Raw genomic sequence first — 22,840 nt, forward strand, 5'->3', positions numbered from 1 at the left:
TCCAAAAAAAAAGAATTAAACATTTTAGAGATTTGAGGCCAGATTTTAACCCTTGGCACTAATGAGAGATGGGGGAGCGAGGGGGCTGTGTTTAAGGGTATGTAGGTAATTAAAGTGGGTGGGTAATTTCTGTAGTGTTCCTGGCTGCTTGGCATGCTCTGCTAATGGAAAAGCTTCTGTGATTATGTGTGAGTGGTGGTCAAGTCTTCAGCCCATGTGGGAAGATGGCAATGTTGAGCTGCTCCATTTTAAACCTCTGCAGACCAAGTTTAGTTTGGTCTCGTTTAGAGATACAGTGCGGTAACAAACCCTTCGGCCCACCGAGTCCGCGCCGACCAGCGATCCCCGCAGACTAGCACTAACCTACAGACTCGGGGCAATTACATTTTTTTACCGAAGCCAATTGACTTACAAACCTATACGTCTTTGGAGTGTGGGAGGAAACCGGAGCACCCAGAGAAGGCCCACGCAGTCACGGGTGTAATTAGCTCGTTCTAAGCATCCACCAGTCTAGTTTAAGTCAAGAAAATACTGAGTCCAGCACTTGTGCAACTAAACTTTATTTTAGAAAAACACAATAACAGTTCCCCACTACTTATACCTAATCACCGTAGGTTCGATCCTTGTATCTGCTTGGCCAATCCCTTCTAGCCTCGTGCAAGCAGAGACACTACAAAAGGTCACCCAGTCCCAAGCGTTCATCCAGAAGATCGACATTGGACCTCGTGGGAGCTACCTTTTATAGGTCCCCGAACCTTGAGGGGCCGAACCACATGGGGGTGGTCTCTATACAGTCCAATAACACATATCGATGAACACAGTACATGACAAACAATTCCCTAACAATAATACATTAACTAATACAATGTATCTGATGAAGTTTCTGGATGCAAGTTAACAAAGATGAATTATGCAACATGTGCCGAGATATTCAAGTAACCCAGACAAGGCTCAACACTTAATCCAATCAACATCTGGCAAAGTAAAGCTTTGCAACAATATTTACAATATGTGTGTCTGGTTTGCATTCACCCAATCCGTTTCATGCAATTTACACCTAATTGTAAGAATCTGCAGATATCCCATTCTTTCACTGCACCTCTTATCTGGGCCACAGGCAAGCTGGCACCAATCTGCAGCTTGTCTCATTTCTGCAGAAGGTACATTTAAATTGACCAAATGGCCTAGCAGCACAGAAGCCTTTACTCAGCTCCAATTTGGCCAGAATTAACAGGGGGAGAGCATACAAACTTCGTACAGGCAACACCCATAATCAGGATCTAACCCGATTTATTTTTAAATGACCAAACATAGAAACATAGACATTAGGTGCAGGAGTAGCCCATTCGGCACTTCAAGCCTGCACCACCATTCAATATGATCATGGCTGATCATCTAACTCATTATCCTGTACCTGCCTTCTCTCCATACCCCCTGATCCCTTTAGCCACAAGGGCCACATCTAACTCCCTCTTAAATATAGCCAATGAACAGGCCTCAACTACTTTCTGTGGCAGAGAATTCCAGAGATTCACCACAGATTCAAAACAACATGATCTTTTTTATTCAGTCTTGTGTGCTATTTCCTACAATACCATGCAGGTGTGGTTACCATGTGATAATTATATGTAATTGTCATCATTTAGGGATAAAAATGAACTTAAAATTAATTAAATTATGAATGTCTGTAAAACCAGAACCCATTCATTATCCTATACTTAAAACTTACCACTTCTCCCTTTCGCCCCACCCCTCTCTCCTTGCCCCCAACATTTACTGCCCCACTCAATCATAGAGTGATACAGTGTGGGAAACAGGCCCTTTGGCCCAACTTCCCCACACTACCCTTCATGTCCCTGCTACACTAGTCCCATCTGCCCGTGTTTGGTCCATATCTCTCCAAACCAGTCCTATCCATGTACCTGTCCAACTGTTTCTTAAATGTTGGGATATCCTCTTTTCTACTCTTTTCTTCCTTATTTCTGTTTTATTATTAAATTAAAAAATAAGAAGTTGTATATGAAATGTAATATGTCAACAAGTATTAGGTACTGTGGTACCACATTATTGAACTTCTAACAAAGTTAAATAAAAATAAAAAATGTTGGGATAGTCCCCGCCTCAACTACCTCCTCTGTCAACTCATTCCATACACCCACCACCCTTTGTGTGAAAGGGTTGAAATCCTTTGCATTTTGTTTTCCCAACCACATCTAACCTTTCCTCAGTCACACTTCACTTAGAAGGATGGAGTTTGGAGGCTTGGACCAGTGCCATGTGAATGAGCAGAGAAGAAATATGTCAAAATTGAACAGGACTTTTATACAGCAGACCAGGAACTCCTTGTCAAAAGTAAAGGGTAAGCCAAGCATACAGTATACATTCACCTTGCCAGAAGGCAGGTTATGTTGCTCTGAAACTGTAAACCACTCTGACTAAAGAGGTTAACTAATCAATGGCCCACAACTAAACATGGAGCCCAACATATTATTAGTGCTTTATAAACATGTGATATGTGATATTTGGCAGTGGGTTATAATGAAATAAACCCGCCCACCAATTTGCAGCAATCTTCCCCGTTGATCTCCAACACAAGACATTCTGCGTAACCAAGTAATCTTTGCACTTCCGCTTAATGTAGCTAGGGAATGTCAGACATGAATTTTGATGGAAGATAGACACAAAAAGCTGGAGTAATTCAGCGGGTCAGACAGTATCTCTGTGTTCTTAGCCCCCCTTCTTTACTTCTTGTTCACACTCAACTGTGCGGCGATGTTCAAATCGAACAGAGTTTTCAAACACGCAGGCGATCCCACCTTTGTGGGCCGGATATCAGGTAATGATGAGATGGAGTACAGAAAGGACATCGAGAATGCATTGGTGTGTAAGAACTGGATGGGAAAGTGGGATAACATAGAACTAGTGTAAACAGGTGATGGACGGTCGGCGTGGATGCAATGGGCTGAAGGCCATATTTCCATGCTGTATCTCTAAACTAAACCAAATTGTCCAGTGCCCTCCACCAAGGTTGGGCAATAAATCCAATGTTCGAATGGGGCAGAGGTGGATCGAATTCACCTACTGTAGCTTACTATGGACGCCTCAATGTATAGTGTCTCCAATGACTGGATAGCACGCGACAAGAATGGGTGTCGGGGCAAAGGTAGGAGAATGGGGTTGAGAGGGAAAGATAGATCTGCCATGATTGAATGGCAGAGTAGACGTGATGGGCCGAATAGCCTAATTCTGCTCCTACAACCTAAAACCTATGAGAAAAGGAATAGATTATGTTTTAAAAAACATAGCAGAATGGGTGCAGGAGGAGGCCATTCGGTCCTTCGAGCCAGCACCGCTATTCATTGTGATCATGGCTGTCGAAACCTTCGACAGCCACGTTTTGGGTCGAACCCCTTTTTCAGACTGAGATTCAGGGGAGGATCTGAATGGGTTCTGGAAAGAAAACAAACATTATTGATGTTTGCTGATGAGAGTTTTCTCTTGAAGTTCCGGCAGATTCTTGGCACACCACCAAATAATTTTCCCATTTAATCCCATAAAAAGATGTACCACGGGATTCTTCATAAAAATGGCAATGCAATTCCTGAAAGCAATGCATCAAACCCATTCAGAGGGAACAACTGCCCAGATGGCAGAATTCGAGGGCTAAAATGAAACAAGGATCAACTTAACAATGTCACTACTTTTCCTGCCAGGGGCTATTCATGCTTCACTAACTTTCATCTCATCCAGGGCTCCATGACAAGCAGATGGGGAGCTAATGTCAGGAGTCATCAGTGCTGTAACTCTATTTAATTCACAACCTCAGGGGGCATAAGGTCATAAGTGACAGGAGTAGAATTAGGCCATTCGGCCCATCAAGTCTACTCCGCCATTCAATCATGGCTGATCTCTCTCTCCTAACCCCATTCTCCTGTCTTCACTGCATAACCTCTGACACCCGTACTAATCAAGAAGCTATCTCTGTTTTAAAAACATCCACTGACTTGACCTCCACAGCCTTCTGTTGCATCATAGAAACACAAAAAAAGGTGCAGGAGTAGGCCATTTGGCACTTCGAGCATGGCTGATCATCTAAAATCAGTACCCCGTTCCTGCTTTTCCACCCATATCCCTCGATTCCTTTAACTCAAAGAGCTAAATCTAACTCTCTCTTGAAAACATCCCGTGAATTGGCCTCCACTGCCTTCTGTAGTAGAGAATGCCACAGATTCACAACTCTCTGGGTGAAGAAGTTGTTCCGAAATGGACTACCCCTTATTCTTAAACTGTGACCCCTAGTTCTAGACTGCCCCAACATAGGTAAATGTGTTCCTGCATCTAGCCTGCATCTTATTAGAACTCAATAGAGATAGTGTCCTTGAAGTAGGGGTCAAAATAGGCCATTGGCCATTTGGGAGGATGGCTCTGTGCGAGTGATGACCCTGGGCGATGGGGACAGGGCGTTTGTTGTAGACATCTCAGAAGGGGCAGCAATGCTTTCCTGAGCCCAAGAGAGAATCCTTGCTTCTCTCTCTCTTCGAGGAGGGCACAGTGATGCAATGTTATAGTCGCTACCTTACAGCGCTAGAGACCTCGGGCTTCGATCCAGACTGCGGGTGCTGTCTGTACATTCTTCCCGTGACCGCGTGGGTTTTCTCCGGGTGCTCGGATTTCTTCTCACACACTAAAGATCTACAGGTGTGTTGATTAAATGGTGTCGGTAAAATTGCAAGTTGTCCCGAGTATGTCGGATAGTGTTAGTGTAACGGGTGATCGCTGGTCAGCAAGGACACGATGGGCCGAAGAACCTGTTTCCACGCTGTATCTCTAAAGTATAAAGTAAAGTCTAAAGGAGGCCATTATACCAGTTCTGATTCACTGCTCAAACTGACAGAGTTGGCAGCATCAATTGTCGCTCTTCATCAGGCCCACAGTGTCTACACACAAAAGTAGAATTTGCCCCTGGGTGGAATTGTGCCAGAAGACCATGAAGGAAAGCGAGATAAGTACAGGAGGAATTGGGGAATAGACCAACACACTGATATAACTGGATAGGATAAATTCTCCTTCCAGAAGCTAGGGCACTGCCCGATTCACCTTTACTGATTTGCGGACATTTGTTCTATATCTCTCTCTCTATATCACCGTCTATATCTCTTGTTTCTCTTTCCCCTGACTCTCAATCTGATGGTCTCGACCCAAAACGTCACCTACTCCTTTTCTCCAGAGATGCTGTCTGATCAGTTGAGTTACTCCAGCTGTTTGTGTCTATCGGTAGACATTAAATTTTGCCTATCAAACTGATATACTACAAGGCTGAAAACTATATTCAACACCATCTTCCCGTTTGCTCTACCTATTGTACTTGAGTCGACGTGATTGTCTTTATGTATAACATGATCTGGTTTTCTTTGCGTGCAAAACTAAGCTTTTCACTGTACCTCGTCACACATGAGGATAATAAACCTAACTTGTGTTTAACTTGTTCGGTCAACTACCCGTCTCACTTAAGTAAATTTTTTATCTAATATTTGCCATTATTCTCCAACCCTTCTTGGTTTTACAAGATTGGTTTTACGAGGAACAGATTTAACAGCAGCAAGATAACTGTCGAAGGTCATCTGATCTACTTCCTCAGATCCTTAAAGGGAAAAAAAGGGAAAGAACTACATCTTTGAGTTCAGCGGGTGCAGCAGCATCTATGGAGCGAAGGAAATAGGCAACGTTTCGGGCCGAAACCCAAGGGTTTCGGCCTGAAACGTTGCCTATTTCCTTCGCTCCATAGATGCTGCTGCACCCGCTGAGTTTCTCCAGCATTTTTTGTGTACCTTCGATCTTCCAGCATCTGCAGTTCCTTCTTAAATACATCTTTAAATTGACTTGCATGACTTTTAAGGTTCACTTGCCATTGCCAAAATAAAGTCCACTCTGTGTATGCCGATTATTATCATAGAGTGTAGTCCTCTTCAGCTCGGAATAGATCGTGGAGATGCACCGAGTCTCTTGCCCAGAGTAGGTGAATCGAGGATATAGGTTTAAGGTGAAGGGGAAAAAGATTTAATAGGAATCTATAGGGGTAATATTTTCACACAAAGGGTGGAGGGTGTACGGAACGAGCTACCACAGGAGGTAGTTGAGGCAAGGACTATCACAACGTTTAAGAAATAGTTAGACAGGTACATGGATAGGACAGGTTTGGAGGGATATGGACCAAACACGGGCAGGTGGGACTAGCGTAGTTGGGACATGTCTGCCGGTGTGGGCAAGATGGGCCGAAGGACCCGTTTCCACACTGTGTGATTCTAGAGTGCGGTCCTCACTGCTCATGTACCTCATTGGTGCCCTTTGAACAGACTTCAATGTTATAAACGAACTTCAAGTCTTTAATCGGACTTCAAGGTTATATCTTTGCACTAAATGTCGTGTCCTTTATCTGTGCACTATGGACGGTTTGATTGTATTCACGTATAGTCCCTTCTTAACTGGATAGCACGCAAACAAAACCTTCTCACGTTACCTCGGTACATGCGAGGATAATAAATTAAACAAATAGAAATCAGAATCTTTTGACCCAGTTGGCGGAGATAGTTCTCGTTGAACCACTGCTAACAGCACACAAATTCAACTTTTATAATCATGCTTCAAGTGTCTTTCAAGTGACTTGAAAGACAATAAATGCTGTCAGAAAACAGTTTAAGACTTGATTTCCCTGTGATTTAGTTTCATGTTTACAGCCAACACGTATAAGCTTTTCACTGTACCTTGTTACACTAACTAATCAAGTACTTACATAAACTTAGATACAAGGAATTGCAGGTGCTGGTTTACACAAAAGAACAGTACTGGAGTAACTCAGCGGATCAGGCAGCAGCTCCGGAGAACACGTTTCAGGTTGGGACTCTTCTATAGACTCCTGACATGAAATGTCACCTATCCATGTTCTCCAGAGATGCTGCCTGGGCCGCTGAGTTACTCCAGCACTCTGTGTCCTTTTTACGTAGACAAGCTCGTTGTGCTATACATGTCCTGCATTTAACAATTAACAACACAATATTACCTCATGGAAACTGAGAACTGACACACATTATCCTCTATCCATATTCCAAAGTTACCAAAGCTAATAAAACGTGTGATTATTGGTGTCAAACAATATAAATACTTAACGTGAAATTCAAATAGAATGCAAAAGCAGAGAGATTCTGCTAAATAATCTCTGGTGGGATACATAAGACATTTGGAGAGTCGGGAATGCTTGCATTCTGGGAGGTGGAAGCAATTCCCTGGAGACTTAATTAATTCCTCAATTCCTCACACACAAGAGAAACAGTGAAGTCAGATTGAAGACTAGCATTGATAGCTCACTAACCACCTCATCACTTCCTTTGATTTCAAAGTAGATCCTTTAAAGGCCCAGAATATGATTATCTGGAGGATTCACAGTCGTTCCCTCTGTAGTGGTTCAATATTCTTGACTAAATAGTCTGCTGTGGATTGTTAGTTCACATATTAAACAAACTGCTGATTTGCAGAAAAGCTGTTAGGCCCTAATACGTGTATCGCTCCACAGTTGCTAGACCTTTGTTACTTCCATTTTAACATTTGCCATTTACAAACATTCTCTGAAATATTTTAGCTAATCAAAATCACAAGACTGGCGGCTGGTGGAATTATCTAACCATCCAGAGAAACAGAATCAAATAGTCATAGCTCTCTTCCAATGAGCCGGAACAGATTAAGTGGACGTACATCACTGAAATCAAATCCAAGCCAACAAATATACAGCTGTACTTCAAGTAGGTGGTGCAGCGGTAGAGTTGCTGCCTTATGCCCCTGTCCCACTTAGGAAACCTGAACGGAAACCTCTGGAGACTTTGCGCCCCACCCAAGTTTCCGTGCGGTTCCCGTGCGGTTCCCGGAGGTTTTTGTCAGTCTCCCTACCTGCTTCCACTAACTGCAACCTCCGGCAACCACCTGCAACCTCCGGGGACCGCACGGAAACCTTGGGTGGAGCTCAAAGTCTCCAGAGGTTTCCCTTCAGGTTTCCGAAGTGGGACAGGGGCAATACAGTGCCGGACACCCGGGTTCGATCCCGACTGCGGGTGCTGACTGTACAGAGTTTGTACGTTCTTTCCACGACCTGCGTGGGTTTGCTCCAAGATCTTTTGTTTCCTCCCACACTCCAAAGATGTACAGGCTTGTAGGTTAATTGGCTTGGTATAAATGTAAATTGTCCCTGGTGTGTTTTTAATACTGTTAACGAGCGGGGATCGCTGGTCGGTGCGGTCTGGGTGGGCCGAAGGACCTGCTGCCGCACTGTATCTCTAAAACTAAAAACTAATACAATGTAAAACAGAAACTGTCATCGCCCACGTGGACACAAATAATAAATTTGTAATAAATAAACAAACACACTGCAGCACAAAAACTGGTAAAGAACAAGCCAATGGTTGCGATTTCTAATTCACACTTCTACTTCTCCGCATCCAAGTGGAAATTGAATAATTAGGAAGAACCAGCTGGAGACAGCGAGAATCATACTAAGGTACTTCTTCCACTGTCCAAGATGGATGGACACTTTCAAAATGAACCTACCCAGGAGTTATAACCCCCAACACTAAGCGAGTTGCAATAATTCAGTTGGAGCCTGCATGAATTAAGGTTATAGAAACATAGAAAATAGGTGTAGGCCATTCGGCCCTTCGAGCCTGCACCGCCATTCAAAATGATCATGGCTGATCATCCAACTCAGTATCCTGTTCCTGCCTTCTCTCCATACCCCCTGATCCCTTTAGCCACAAGGGCCACATCTAATTCCCTCTTAAATATAGCCAATGAACTGGCCTCAACTACCTTCTGCGGCAGAGAATTCCAGAGATTCACCACTCTCTGTGTGAAAAAAGTTTTCCTCATCTCGGTCCTAAAAGATTTCCCCATTATCCTTAAACTGTGACCCCTTGTTCTGGACCCCTTGTTATATTAAAGGGTGGAATGGGTAGATCAACTCAGGCGGCACAGTGGCACAGCAGTAGAGTAGCTGCCTTACAGCACCAGTGTCCCGTGTTCGCTCATGACTACTGGTGCTGTCTGCACGGAGTTTGTACGTTCCCCCTGTGATTTGATGTAAGAGAAGTTGAATGCTGAACTTCTTTTACATCAAACTCCATGATGGAGCTCGACAATACTAACATTAAACATAGCCACACCGAGTAACATTAGACCAATATAGGCAATCTTCTCACACATGATGACTAACTCCACAGATAGCAGCGATAATATTGCAAACTCGGAACTGGTGTCTACGCTGCACAAAGACCCTCTTCAAACCACTGCACTCAGGCCCCCCCCCCCCCCTACCTCACCACTCCAACAAAATAGAGGCCCACCATCGCCAACTCGTATGGACTTACAGTTTTGGGTTGAAGAAGGTCTCCACATTGTTAGAGGGTGCACCAGCCACAGCAAAGTTACTGCTGCCTGTATCAACCAGTATGTTCATCTACAAGCAAAGGAAACACAGCAATCATTAATTGGAAGCCAGAAAGGCAGAGGCAAAGACACTAGCGGAACTTAACGTCTTGGTGCAGCCTTCGACCTTCAGAACGTAGGGATGAGGAGGAGTAGTAGACCTCCCTCACTCCTTCTGAAGCGAGTCCTTCCAATTCCGAGGCTGAAGAAGAGTTCTGACCAGAAGAATATCACCCATTCACGCTCCTCAGCGATGCAGCATGACCTGCTGGGTTACTCCAGCACTTTGTGTCTTTTGGGTAACCCAGCATCTGCAGTTCCTTGTTTCTATAGAGCTCCCTCACTGATGCCTTCGGAGTGGTCATTTCTCCAACTCTTCCCCGTCTTCAGAATTCCCAGTCCATCCCGTGGCCACTGTGCACAAAATCATGAGAGGAATAGATCGGATAAAAGCACAGTTTCTTCCCCAGTAGGGGAATCAAGAACCAGCAGACATAGGTTTACTGGGAGGTGGAAAAAGATTTAATAGGAACCCAAGGGGGAACTTTTTGTGTTAAACAAAGGGTGGTGGGTGTATGGAATGAGCTTGCCGGAGGAGGTAGTTGAGGCAAGTCCCATTGCAACGTTTAAGAATCATTTAGACAGGTACATGGATAGGACAAGTTTAGAAGGATATGGGCCAAACGCAGACAGGCGACTCATGTAGATGGGACGAGTGTGGATGGGACATGTTGGCCGGTGTGGGCAGGTTGGGCCAAAGGGCCTGTTTCCATGTTCTACGACTCTGTAACCCGAATCTTGAAAAATGGCACCAAAACATAGCGAGTCTTGTGTACTGTCTCAGTATATCTCCTACACACTTGTACTTACCAGTGAATGTGCAGTATATAGGTAATATTTGAACAACTAAGCAGAGATAGGTTGAATAAGTTAGGTCTTTATTCTCTGGAGCGCAGAAGGTTAAGGGGGGACCTGATAGAGGTCTTTAAAATGATGAGAGGGATAGACAGAGTTGATGTGGACAAGCTTTTCCCTTTGAGAATAGGGAAGATTCAAACAAGAGGACATGACTTCAGAATTAAGGGACAGAAGTTTAGGGGTAATACGAGGGGGAACTTCTTTACGCAGAGAGTGGTGGCGGTGTGGAATGAGCACCCTACACACTTGTACTTACCAATGAATGTGCAGTATATTGGTAATATTGTTATTGACTTGTATGAAAATTTGATTTTCACTGTACCTCAGTAGATGTGACAATAACGTTCCATTGATTGAACCATTGAAAATGCCTGTTCACTTTGAATCTGGAGTGACTTTCTCAGAATCCCAGGTTAAATTGTTCATAAAGAGTGATTCTACTTGCAGGAGGCAGGGCAAGGGGATAGATTGTGAGAAGTGCATTGTGAACACCCCAGTCACATGGAGAACGCCTACTGGAATCATGAGGAACCTTGTGAGGCAGGCGTACTACTGAGTGTGTGCTTTTATTCAGGAATGCGCTCAATTTGAACTGGGAGCCCGAAGGCTTGGTTTTGTGTCATCTGTAAAATCGGCCAGAGGCTTTGCGTAATAAGAAGGAAAGAGGTTTTCACACGACAGCACTGCGGATTGCAACGTTTTAAACAGGCAGAATTCAGAGACGTGTTTGAAGGGGTTGGTTGAATTAGACATAGATTGTCTACTGCACGATAATTGACTTCCCGTTGTGTCATTCCCTGCGAGTCTACGAGTCGACGCTGTTGCAGACTTGTTTCGTGTGTCAACTTCTCCATAATTAAGCGCAAGAATCATTCGGCTTTAGTTAAACTATGCATTACAGTCAACTTGAACTCCCATTGTGTGACTAAAGTAGTGAAACATACAAGACACGTCACAGAGGAGCAATCAGACAACCACATAGGAAAATGCCAGTATATTAAATCCTACCAGATCATAGTACTGTTGGAAATTAAATCAAGTTAACCTTACTGTGAACATAATTGGGAGACAGGGAACATATATATACAAAAAAAACACACACATTTTAAAAAGAACACTGGGCAAATGGTTTGGGAATATGATAAAGCTAGTAGCAAGTAACTGCAGATAGAATAGAATAGAATAGAATAGAATTACCTTTATTGTCATTAAGACCTTACGGTCTGAACGAAATTTCGTGCCTGCAGTCATACATACAATAATACAATAATAAACAACAATAAACACAAATTAACATCCACCACAGTGAGTCCTCGATGCACTTCCTCACTGTGGTGGAGGCAAAAATCTAAGGGCTGCAGTCTCTTCCCTCCTCTTCTCCCTCTGCGCTGAGGTGATACCCCACCGGGCGATGGCACAAACAGTCCCGCGGCTCACCGAACCCCGCAAACGGTCCGGCTCAAACACCGCGGCCTGGGGTGGTCGAAGCTGCCGCCCTCCAGTCCAGCGGACGCAGCCGCCGGCCCACGGCTGAACCCTGGACTCAGGTCACCGCTGCCAGAATGCCGTCCCAGCCATCGGAGCACCGTACCAGCCCTGAGCCGGGTCGCCCTCACGTGAGTGCCGTTCCTCCCTCGAGCTGGGCCGCTCCGACGGGAGCGCCGTTCCTCCCTCGGGCTGGGCCGCTCCGACGGGACGCCACAGCCCCTCACGGAAGAGTCTCAGCCCTGCGCCAGGCCGCCCTCACGGGAGCGTCACAGCCCCGCAAGGGAGCGCCGTTCCAGCCCTGAGCCGGGCCGCCCTCACGGGAGCGAGCCCAGGGCAAGTCCTGACTGGCTCTGCTTCCGGAGTCTCGAGGTCGCCAGCTCCGCCATTAGGCCTCAGCGCAGACGGAGGCAGAGAAGGGGGATACGACAAGAAAGTCGCATTCCCCCGAAAGGAGAGACAGCAAGCCCCGTTTCAACCCCCCCCCCCCACATAAACACAACCTAAAAACCAAAAACTTAACTAGACAAAACGAAAAAAAACCAACACAAAAAAGTAAACACAAATGGACTGCAGGCGAGCCGCAGCCGTTCACCAGCGCCGCCACTTCCAATGCTGGGTTACACCGAAGATAGACACAAAATGCTGGAGTGACTCCGCGGGACAGGCTGTGTCTCTGGATGCCATTCCTTCTCTCCAGAGATGCTGCCTGTCCCGCTGAGTTACTCCAGCATTTTGTGTCTATCTACAGCTGGTAGAACTTGTTGCCTCACAATCTCGCAACCCTGTCCTCCGGTGCTGTCTATGTGGAGTTTGCATTCTCCCTGAAAAATGCTGCGCCCTTTATTCTTTATTCCATGAAATATTCTTTAGGGTTTTACTTGTCATAAATGCAACTGCACAGTGACATTCGTTTTGCATATATTAGACACGTGGGCAGCTTCATGGTATTCATGGATAGTCTTTTCTTTGGCTGGTCAGGCTGCATTTGGAGTACTGTGAGCAAATTTGGGCCCCATATCTGAGGAAGGATGTGCTGGCTCTGTCGAGGAACCAGAGTAGGTTGACAAGAATGATTTCAGGAATGAGTGGGTTAGCATATAATGAGCGCTTGACAGCACTGGGCCTCTACTCGCTGGAGTTTAGGAGGTTGAGGGGGTTGGGGGACCTCATTGAAACTTACAGAATAATGAAAGGCATAGATCGAGTGGATGTGAAAAGGTGTTTCCACTGGTGGGAGAGTCTAGGACCAGAGGTCAGAACCGCAGAATTATAGGGCGCAATTTTGGAAAGGAGGTGAGGAGGAACTTCTTTAGTCAGAGGGTAGTTAATCTGTGGAACTCATTACCACAGAGGGCTGTGGAGGCCAAGTTAGTGGATATTTTTTAAGGCAGAGATAGACTTATTCTGGATTAGAACGGGTGTCGAGGGTTATGGAGAGAAGGCAGGAAAATGGGAACAGGAGGCAATAGTTCAGCCATGATTGAATGGCGGAGAAGACACGATGGGCCGAATGGCCCGTCAACTCCTATAACTTGTGAACGTGTGATAGCTTGTAAACAAAAGCCTTTTGCAATACGCGAGGATAATACATTAAACTAAAATGCATGGTTTATCGCCATTTACTCCCATCTCTCAAAGATGTGCAAGTTGATAGGTAAATGGCTCCGTAAATTATCCCCAGGGTGTGGTTGATTGAGATAAACTTGCGGAAGTTGATAGGAACGTGGGGAGAATTAAATCAAAATGGGTTCAGTGAAGAAGTATTGTAACTGGGAGCTTTAGTGTGGACACAGACTCAGTGAACCATAGGGCACGTTTCCATGCTGTACGATTCTACGAGTTCCGAGGTGCTTTTGTGGCACTATTGCATAAAAATAGAATTTGTTACTAGAAGCAGTTCAGAATGTTAATTATTTCTATGCTGCATGAAATATCATTAAAACTGACCTCTTCAAACCAGCTTGTAGGTTAGAATAGGTTTTAAATTGGCAATCTCAATTTTGATTCAAAATCTTTGGCAATTTGTCTTGTTGAGTCTCGTTGTCCGCAACTCATTTTCACCTAGCCCACAGCTAACAATGGCCCGTTCCCTTTACCATCGGTACATTTTTGCATTTCTTTCATTAATTTGTTCTATATTTCTATACCACCGTCTATATCTCTCATTTCCCTTTCCCCTGTATCTCAACCTTGAAGGGTCTTGACCTGAAACGTCACCTATTCCTTCTCTCCAGAGATGCTATCTGACCCGCTGAGTTACTCCAGCTTTTTGTGTCTATCTAGCACCACTCAACTTTTTTTTATCAGTTGGTCACATTCCCCCGAGTCATGTGACCAGTTTCCCCTGAGGCACGTGTGATATTGGAAGTTACATTTATCTAGGTCGCCTCCATAAGCAAACAGAGCATAAGAAGGGAGAAGGAAAGATAAGAATCTAGGGACAAACAAGCTGGCAGGATGGGGCAAGTATAGAACAGTCGAAATCTACATGGTATCTAGGGAGGGCCAGGAATAAGGATCATGTGTAGGCAGAAGAGAATAGTTTAACTTGACGTGTTCAGCACCAACACTATGAGCTGTGATTAATTTAGAGATACAGCACAGAAACAGGCCTTTCGGCCCACCGAGCCCACGCTGACCACCACTACACTAGTTCCATCCTACATACTAGGGACAATTTACAATGTTACTATAGCCAATTAACCTACAAACCTGCATGTGTTTTGGAGTGTGGGAGGAAACCGAAGCACCCAGATAAAACCCAGGCAGTCACACGGAGAACGTACAAACTCCATACAGACAGCATCCATAGTCAGGATTGGACCTGGGTCTCTGACGCTGCAAGGCAGCAACTCTACCGCTGTGCCACTGTGCCGCCCTGCATTAGAATTTGCAAAATATGAATGTTGATGGAAAATTGAATAATTATTCCCCTTTCTAATTACGACTAAAAGTGGTCTATTGTGCTACTCAGTTCACATCAGAATCAACCATGTTATTGTAGATCATCTCTGGACCAAAGCAGGTGAGGAAGGCTGATTTCAAGTAGAGTGGGAAAGAAGGTGTATGGTATGCTTTCCTTCACAAGTCTGGGAATCGAGTACGGGTCAGGAAGTCACGTTGCAGCTGAGTATAACTTTGCTTTGGCTGCATTTGGAGTATTGTGTGCATCTGTGGTTGCCCCACGACAGCAAACCTGTGGAGACTTTGTAGAACGTGCAGGTGAAGTTTATCAGAACAGCTGTCTCCATCAGAGGGTATAAACCAAAAGGAAAGGCTGCACAAAACTGGATTGTTTTCTCTGGAGCATCAGAAACAGAGAGGTGAGCTGTTAGAGATGTATACAATGAGGAGGGGAATAGATAGGGTAGACAGTCAGAATCTTTCTTCCAGGGTGGAAATGTCACATACTACAGCTTTAAGTTGAGAGGAGGACGGTTTAAAGGAGATGTATGGGGCAAGCTTTTTTTGTTTACAAAGGGAGGTAGGTGCCTAGTACGCACTGCCAGGGGAAGTGTTTGAAGCAGATACGACAATAGCGTTTAAGAGGCTTTTAGATAGGCACATGAACATTTTGTTTAGTTTATTGTCACGTGTACCAAGGTACAGCGAAAAGCTTTTTGTTACGTGCTAATCAGTCACTTGCTAATGATTACAATCGAGTCATCTACGGTGTACTGATACATGTTAAAGGGAATAATATCTTGCGTAAGATAAAGTCCAGAAAAGTCCGAACTAAGATAGTGCGAGGGTCTCCAAATGAGGTAGAGAGTCACCCAGAATCTCTCACTAGTTGGTGATAAGATGGTTTAGTTTCTTGATAACAGCTGGGAAGAAATGGTCCCTGAATCTGGAGGTGTGCGTTTTCACACTTCTGCACATTTTTGCCTGATGGGAGAGGGGAGAAGTGGGGGTGACCGTGATGTGACTGGTCCTCGATTATGCTGCTGGCCTTGCCGAGGCAGCATGAAGTGTAGATGGGAGTAAATGGAAGGGAGCGTAGGAAGGAACTGCAGATGCTGGTTTGAACCGAAGATAGACACAAAAGGCTGGAGTATCTCCATGTGTCAGACAGCATCTCTGGAGAAAAGGAATAGGTGACATTTTGGGTCGAGACCCTTCTTCAGACTTTCTAGAAAATGTAACCCAGGGGGTGGTCACTTTAACAACTTCATGAAACTTTTTTTGGCAGGTCATGGGACACAATGTTTTCGAGGCTGACAGCCTCGAGCTGTGAAAATAAACCAGAACAAGATGATTTGAAAACCACACTCTCACAAACTCATTCCAAGCTGCTGGCTGGTTTGGGCGTTGGTCACTATATATTTTTCAAACAATTCCCATTCCTATCTGACCTTTCCGTCCTGGCCTCCTCCACGACTGTCAGAGTGAGGCCACATGCAAATTGGAAGAACAGCACCTCATATTTCACTTGGGCAGCTTACAACCCAGCAGTATGAATATTGATTTCTCTAATTTCAAGTAACCCCTGCATTCCTTCTCTCTCCATCCCTCCTCCACCCTAGTTGCCCTGCTAATTTCACTGCTCGTTTCAGTTTGTTATCACCTCTTACACAGCCAACAATGGACCATTGTGGGCTCCAACTTTCCTTGGTCAAACGGTGCCGGCTCCGATTTGTTCTGTACCTATTCACACCTCTAGTTTGCCGCCCCCCTGAATCTCAGTCCGAAGGAGGGTCTCGAGTCGAAAAGTCACCTGTTCTTTTGCTCCAGAGATGCTGCCTGACCCACTGAGTTACTCCAGCATTTTGTGCCTTATCTTTTTTCAAGCTGTTTGAATTGATATTATACTCAGCTTCAGTGGGCTAGATTTCTAAGGGGAAAGGATCACTCACCAGGGCACAAAATGCCAGGACAAAGCATTCAAGAAGGAACTGCAGATGCTGGAAAATCGAAGGTACACAAAATTGCTGGAGAAACTCAGCGGGTGCAGCAGCATCTATGGACAGGGTCTGAAGAAGTGTTTCGGCCCGAAACGTCGCCTATTTCCTTCGCTCCATAGATGCTGCTGCACCCGCTGAGTTTCTCCAGCAATTTTGTGTAGCCAGGACAATGCATATGTTTTGGGGAAAGTCTTCAATTTAGGCAGTTTCACTCACAGCCACATATCATCCCAAAGCACCATAGAGTTAAAGAAGTGCTTACAACAAGTTGGAACGCAGGAACGAGGGCAGCCAATTTACCATCATTTCTTCCCAGCTCTTATTAGGTAACTGAACCATCCTACCAACAGCTAGAGAGCAGTCTTGAGCTACTACCTACCTCTTTGGATGCCCTCGGACTATGTTTGATCGGACTTCATTGACTTTATCTTGCACTAAAATGTATTCCCATCATTCCTTTTATTGTGCATCTGTACACGGTGGGTAGCTCGATTGTAATCATGCATTGTCTTTCCGCTGACTGGTTAGCACGCAGCTGGAGCTTTTCACTGTACCTCGGTACACGTGACAATAAATTAAACTCAACTCCAGAAACTAAAACACAAAGTTCTGGAAGAACTCAGCGAGCCTTGCAGCACCTGTGGAGGGGATGGACGGGTGACATTTCGGGTGGAGAACTCTTCTTCAGATACCTCCAGCAACCAAGATGATGAGGAACAGGCTGTGCGACAGCGTTCTGTGTTAGTGAAGGCACAAAATGTTGGAGTAACTCAGCGGGATGGCAGTATCTCTGGAGAGAAGGAAAGGGTGACGTTTCTATTCGAGACCCTTCATCAGACGGAGAAGGAGTCTAGAGATATGGGGGGGGGGGTAAGGTGTGAGAACAACAGATCAAAGCAGACAATAAGGAAAATGTAAAATGGTTCATTGTTAGCTCAGTGGATGGTGGCGAGGAGTCAGTAAAATTCACCAGAACAGTAAAACTAGTTGGAGAACTAGGGTGGGGGAGGGAAATCAAAATTCATACCATTGTGTTGTGAATTGAGCTGGCCAAGTGAAATATGAGGTGCTGTTCCTCCAATAGTGGCTACTGTAGGCAACTACAATGTTCAGATTTTTGTGTGATAGGGCGCCTAGTGTAGGAATCAAACGTACAACTGTTTGCCTCAGATGCAGACTCACCGGGGCGGGGCAGAGCTGATAATCTGCCCTTATTTATCTGAAGAAGGGTCCCGGCCCCCGAACCGTCACCCACCAAAAGCTTTTCACCGTACCTCGATACACGTGACAACAAACGAAACTTCTCCAGAGGTGCTGTCTGTCCCGCTGAATTATTCCAGTACTTTGTATCTATTGTCCTTCTCTATCCCACCCGAGACATAGACGACGTGTAGGAAGGAAATACGGATGTTGGTTTTTAATCCGAAGGTAGACACAAAAAGCTGAAGAAACTCAGCGTGTCAGGGAACATCTCTGGAGCGAAGGAACAGTTGCTGCTTCGGGCCGAGACCCTTCTTCAGACCCAAATGGGGTTCCCCACAGGCTATGAAAAAGTTGCACACTCCCCTTCCCTCCCCCGACTCCCATTAAACTTGAACAAAAAAAAGTGCTCCTCACCTTCTGGGCAGGCGTTCCCATTAGGATTCCCAAATAGTAGCCCCTGCCAACGTCTCCTTTCAGGTTATTGACCATGTTTATGAAGCTGACCGAACCAGCGGGCTGAGAGGCGAGGGCGATGCCATTGAGCAAGGGACTCCACCTTTCCAAGAGCAACTCTCCGGAGATGTTGGAGATGGGGGAGATCTTCAAGTCCAGCCGCAAGTAGCCGGCTCGGCAGCAGCTCAGCGCCGAGAGGAAGAAGGGCAGTAACCCCGCGAGTAGCTTCATCTCCCGTGTGTAGCGGTCGGCGCCGCAAGAGGTGCAACTCTGCGGTTTCACCAATGTTATTTCATTCTGCAAACCCGCCTGGAAATTGACACATTGGGGCGGCGGCGGTGAAACTTACTCGGAATATCCTTCTCCCCGCTAACAAAACTTTGCTCAACAACCGCCCCCTCCTCCTCAAGCACTTCCCCAAACTTTACTTTCAGCGGATGTGACGAGCGAATGGGACGAGGAACTCAAAAGGGCTGGACAAAACGCGCAGCGGAAAGCATTAGCTTGGAAGTTTACTTCACTCGTTTAAGGATCACAAGTGGCCTCGCCATTCACTATGAAGGTCCTGACCTGGTTTGATTTTCCAAAATGCAGCACCTCGAATTTATCTGCATTACACTCCATTAACCATTCCTTAGCCTACTTGCCCAACTGATTAAGATCCTGCTGTAATTTTTGTTAACCATCTTCGCTATCAACAATGCCATCCACTTTAGAGTTATCTACAAACTTACATAAGGTCAAAAGGAATTTGAATAGAATTAGGCCATTCGTCCCATCAAGTCTACTCGGCCATTCAATCATGGCTGATCAATCTCTCCCTCCTGACCCCATTCTCTTACCTTCTCCTCATAACCTCTGGCACTCTGAACTGCCCATGAATCCCACCACGGAAGTTGTTAAGGGGGTTTAAACCTCTCATCATTGCGGCATTCCCTTGGCACTGACCTTCAAACCCGGGCTGGACATTTTGTGGTCACCAGATTCAAGAATAAATTCTTCCCAACAACCATCAAACTCTTTGTAACACCACACAACTCCAACCTCAATCATGAACTTCTATGGGTTGTCTTTAGTTGCACTTAAAATACTTAGAGATTTTTATTTCCACAAGTATTATTGCTATTTGTTTATTGAATTTCTATTTATTATACATTATACAATATCTGTACTCTGTAAAATGTGCACAAAATCATGAGAGGAATAGCTCAGGTAGACGCACAGTCTCTTGCCCAGAGCAGGGGAATCGAGAACCAGAGGATGTGGGTTTAAGGTGAAGGACGGAATGATTTAATAGGAATCTGAGGGGTAACTTTTTCACACAAAGGGTGGTGGGTCTATGGAACGAGCTGCTGGTGGAGGTAGTTGAGGCAGCGACTATCGCAATGTTGAAGAAACATTTAGGCAGGTACATGGATAGAACAAGTTTAGAGGGATAAAGACCAAACGTAGGCAGGTGGGGCTAGAGTAGATGGGACATGTTGGCCAGTATGACCACGCTGCACTATACGGCCTGTTTCTGCGCTGTATGACGCTTTGACCCGAATCTTGAAAAATGGCACCAAAACATAGTGAGATTTGATAAACTATCTCAGAGTAATATTGTTACTGAATTATATTCAAATATGGGCCAAATGCAGGCAGGTGGAACTAATTTAGATGGGACATCATAATCATACTTTATTAACCAAGTTTGTTTTCCAACATACGTGGAATTTGATTTGCCAGACAGTCATACCAATAAAAAGCAACAGAAACACACAAAATACATTTTAACATGAACATCCACCACAATGACTCCTCCACATTCCTCACTGTGATGGAAGGCGAAAAAATAGTTCAATCTCTTTCCTTCTTTGTCCTCCAGCGGTCAGGGGCCTCTAACCTTCCGTTGACGGGACGATCTTACTCCCGAAGTCGCTGGCGGGCCTCCTCGTCGGGGCAATCAAGCTCCTACTCGGGAATCTCAGCTCCCCCGCGCCGGGCGATCTGACCGCGGGTCGGGGCTAGTCGAACATCGTGCGGCTTTTCAAGCTTTCCGACGTCGGTCTCAACCCGAGACTGTGAGCTCCTTGATGTTAAAGTCCGCAGGCCGCGGTTGGAGCGTCGATCCCAGGCAAGGAATCGGCTCCGATGATAAGTCCACATTCAAAGTTAGTCCCGAGAAAGGTCTCCAGCTCCACGGTGTTAGGCTGCAGAGCGACCGGAGATACGATCCTGGAAACAATTTCAACTCCGGCAAGGTAAGAGATTGAAAAAAAGTTTCCCCTGACGCCTCCGCTTACCCCCCACATAAAACAAACCAGAGAACATTAACACATACATTTAAAACACACTAAAAATAACAAAAAAAAGACGCAAAGGACAGACAGACTGTATGTGAGGAGAGCCACCTCATGGCAAAGGTAGATATTGATGCTGAAAAAGTGTCGGATGATACTGAAGGTGGCATCGCAGACAGATAGGGTGGTGAAGAAGGCTTTTGTGTCACTTCATCAGACAAGTAATTAAATATAGAATTTGAAACATTACATTACAGTTGTACAAGACGTTGCTGAGAATGCACGGAGTATTTGGTTCAGTTTTGGTCACCCTGCTATAGGAAAAATGCCATTAAACTGAAAAGAGTGCAGAGAAGATTTCTGAAAATGTCACCAGGACTCAAGGACCTGGGCTATAGGGAGGGGTAGGGCAGGCTAGGACTTGGAGCGCAGGAGATTGAGGGGGAATCTTACGGAGGTTTATAAAATCATGAGAAGAATAGATAGGGTAAATGCAGGTCTTTTTTTAATCAAGTTTGGGGAATTAAGAACAGGAGGGTGGGTTTAAAGTAGGAAATTCACACAAATGGTGGTGGGTGTATGGAACATGTTGCCAGAGGAGGTAGTTGTGGCAGGGACTATTGCAACGTCTAAGATACAATTAGACTGGGACATAGATAGGACAGGTTTAGAGGGCATATGGGCCAAATGTAAGAGGGACTAGTGTAGATGGGACATGTTGGTCAGCGTGGGCAAGTATTTGAAAATATATGTATTTGAAAATAGGGCTGAAGAGCCTGTTTCCACGCTTTATTATGACTCAGTGCGACTGCTTAGGTGAAAGATAGGAACCTGATGGGCAACTTTTTCACACACAGATTGGTGGGTATTTGGAATGATCTGCCAGAGGAAGTAGTTGAGGCAGGTATGATAACAACATTTAAAATACATTCCTACAGGTACATAGATAGGACAGGTTTAGAGGGATCTGGGCCAAATGTGAGCAAATGGGACTCACTTAGATGTGTGACAAGAGCTCTGGGTGCTCCGGGTTACTCCCCACATCCCAAAGATGTACGGGTTTGTGGGTTAATTGGCCTCTGTAAAATTGTCCCTAATGTATAGGGAGTGGATGAGAAAGTAGGATAACATAGAACTAGTGTGAACGGGTGATCAGTGTGACTCGGTGGGATGAAGTGTCTATTTCAAACCTGCACCTGTGATCTGAACTGAACTGAATTAAAATAAACTAAACTAAGTTAAACCAAACTAAAAGTTGTCACAAAATGCTGGAGGAACTCAGTGGGTGAGGCAGCATCTCTGGAGAGAAGGAATGGGCGACGTTTCGGGTCGAGACCTTTCTTCAGACTGATGTCAGGGGAGGGGAGCGGGACAAAGATAGAATGTAGGTGGAGACAGTAAGACTAGTGGGAGAACTGGGAAGGGGGAGTGGACGGAGAGGGAAAGAAAGGGCTATCTGAAGTTAGAGAAGTCAATGTTCATACCGCTGGGGTGTAAACTACCTTATTGAATTATGAGCCACTGTTCCTATAATTTGCACTGGGCCTCATTGACAATGGAGGAGGCCCAGGACAGAAAGGTCAGATTGAGAATGGGAGTAGGAGTTGAAGTGCTGAGCCACCGGGAGGTCAGATAGGTTAAGATGGACTGAGCAGAGGTGTTCAGCGAAATGATCGCCGAGCCTGCGCTAGGTCTCGCCGATGTAGAGAAGTTGACACCTGGAACAGCGGATACAGTAGATGAGGTTGGTGGAGGTGCGTGAACCTCTGCCTCACCTGGAAAGACTGTTTAGGTCCTTGGATGGAGTCGAGGGGGGAGGTAAAGTGACAGGTGTTGCATCTCCTGCGGTTGCAGGGGAAAGTAACTGGGGAGGGGGTGGTTTGAGTGTGAAGGGACGAGTTGACCAGGGAGTTTCAGAGGGAACGGTCTCTGCAGAAAGCAGAAAGGGGTGGAGATGGGAAGATGTGGCCAGTAGTGGGATCCTATTGGTGGCTAAAATGTTGGAGGGTTTTATGTTGTATACAACGGCTGATGGGGCGGAAAGTGAGGACAAGGGGGACTCTCTCCTTGTTACGAATGGGGGGAGGGGGAGTAAGAGCGGAGCTGCGGGATATCGAGGAGACTAAA

The 22,840-nt window shown here is 45.4% G+C and overlaps 1 protein-coding gene across 1 annotated transcript in view; it reads right to left on the reverse strand.

Annotated features, from left to right (window-relative positions):
• The window catches only part of bace2 (beta-secretase 2), a 61,233-nt gene extending 42,352 nt beyond the window's left edge, over nt 1-18,881 (reverse strand). Inside the window, exons 1-2 of the mRNA XM_055645129.1 lie at nt 18,393-18,881; nt 9,408-9,496 (exon numbers count right to left, since the gene is read on the reverse strand). Of these exons, the coding sequence (XP_055501104.1) occupies nt 9,408-9,496; nt 18,393-18,662 (359 nt within the window). The 5' untranslated portion in view covers nt 18,663-18,881. The remainder of the gene's footprint in view (nt 1-9,407; nt 9,497-18,392) is intronic.
• Between the last annotated feature and the right edge of the window lie 3,959 nt (nt 18,882-22,840).

The sequence above is a fragment of the Leucoraja erinacea genome, chromosome 13, assembly GCF_028641065.1.
Source record: "Leucoraja erinacea ecotype New England chromosome 13, Leri_hhj_1, whole genome shotgun sequence".
NCBI classification, from domain to species: Eukaryota; Metazoa; Chordata; class Chondrichthyes; order Rajiformes; family Rajidae; genus Leucoraja; species Leucoraja erinaceus.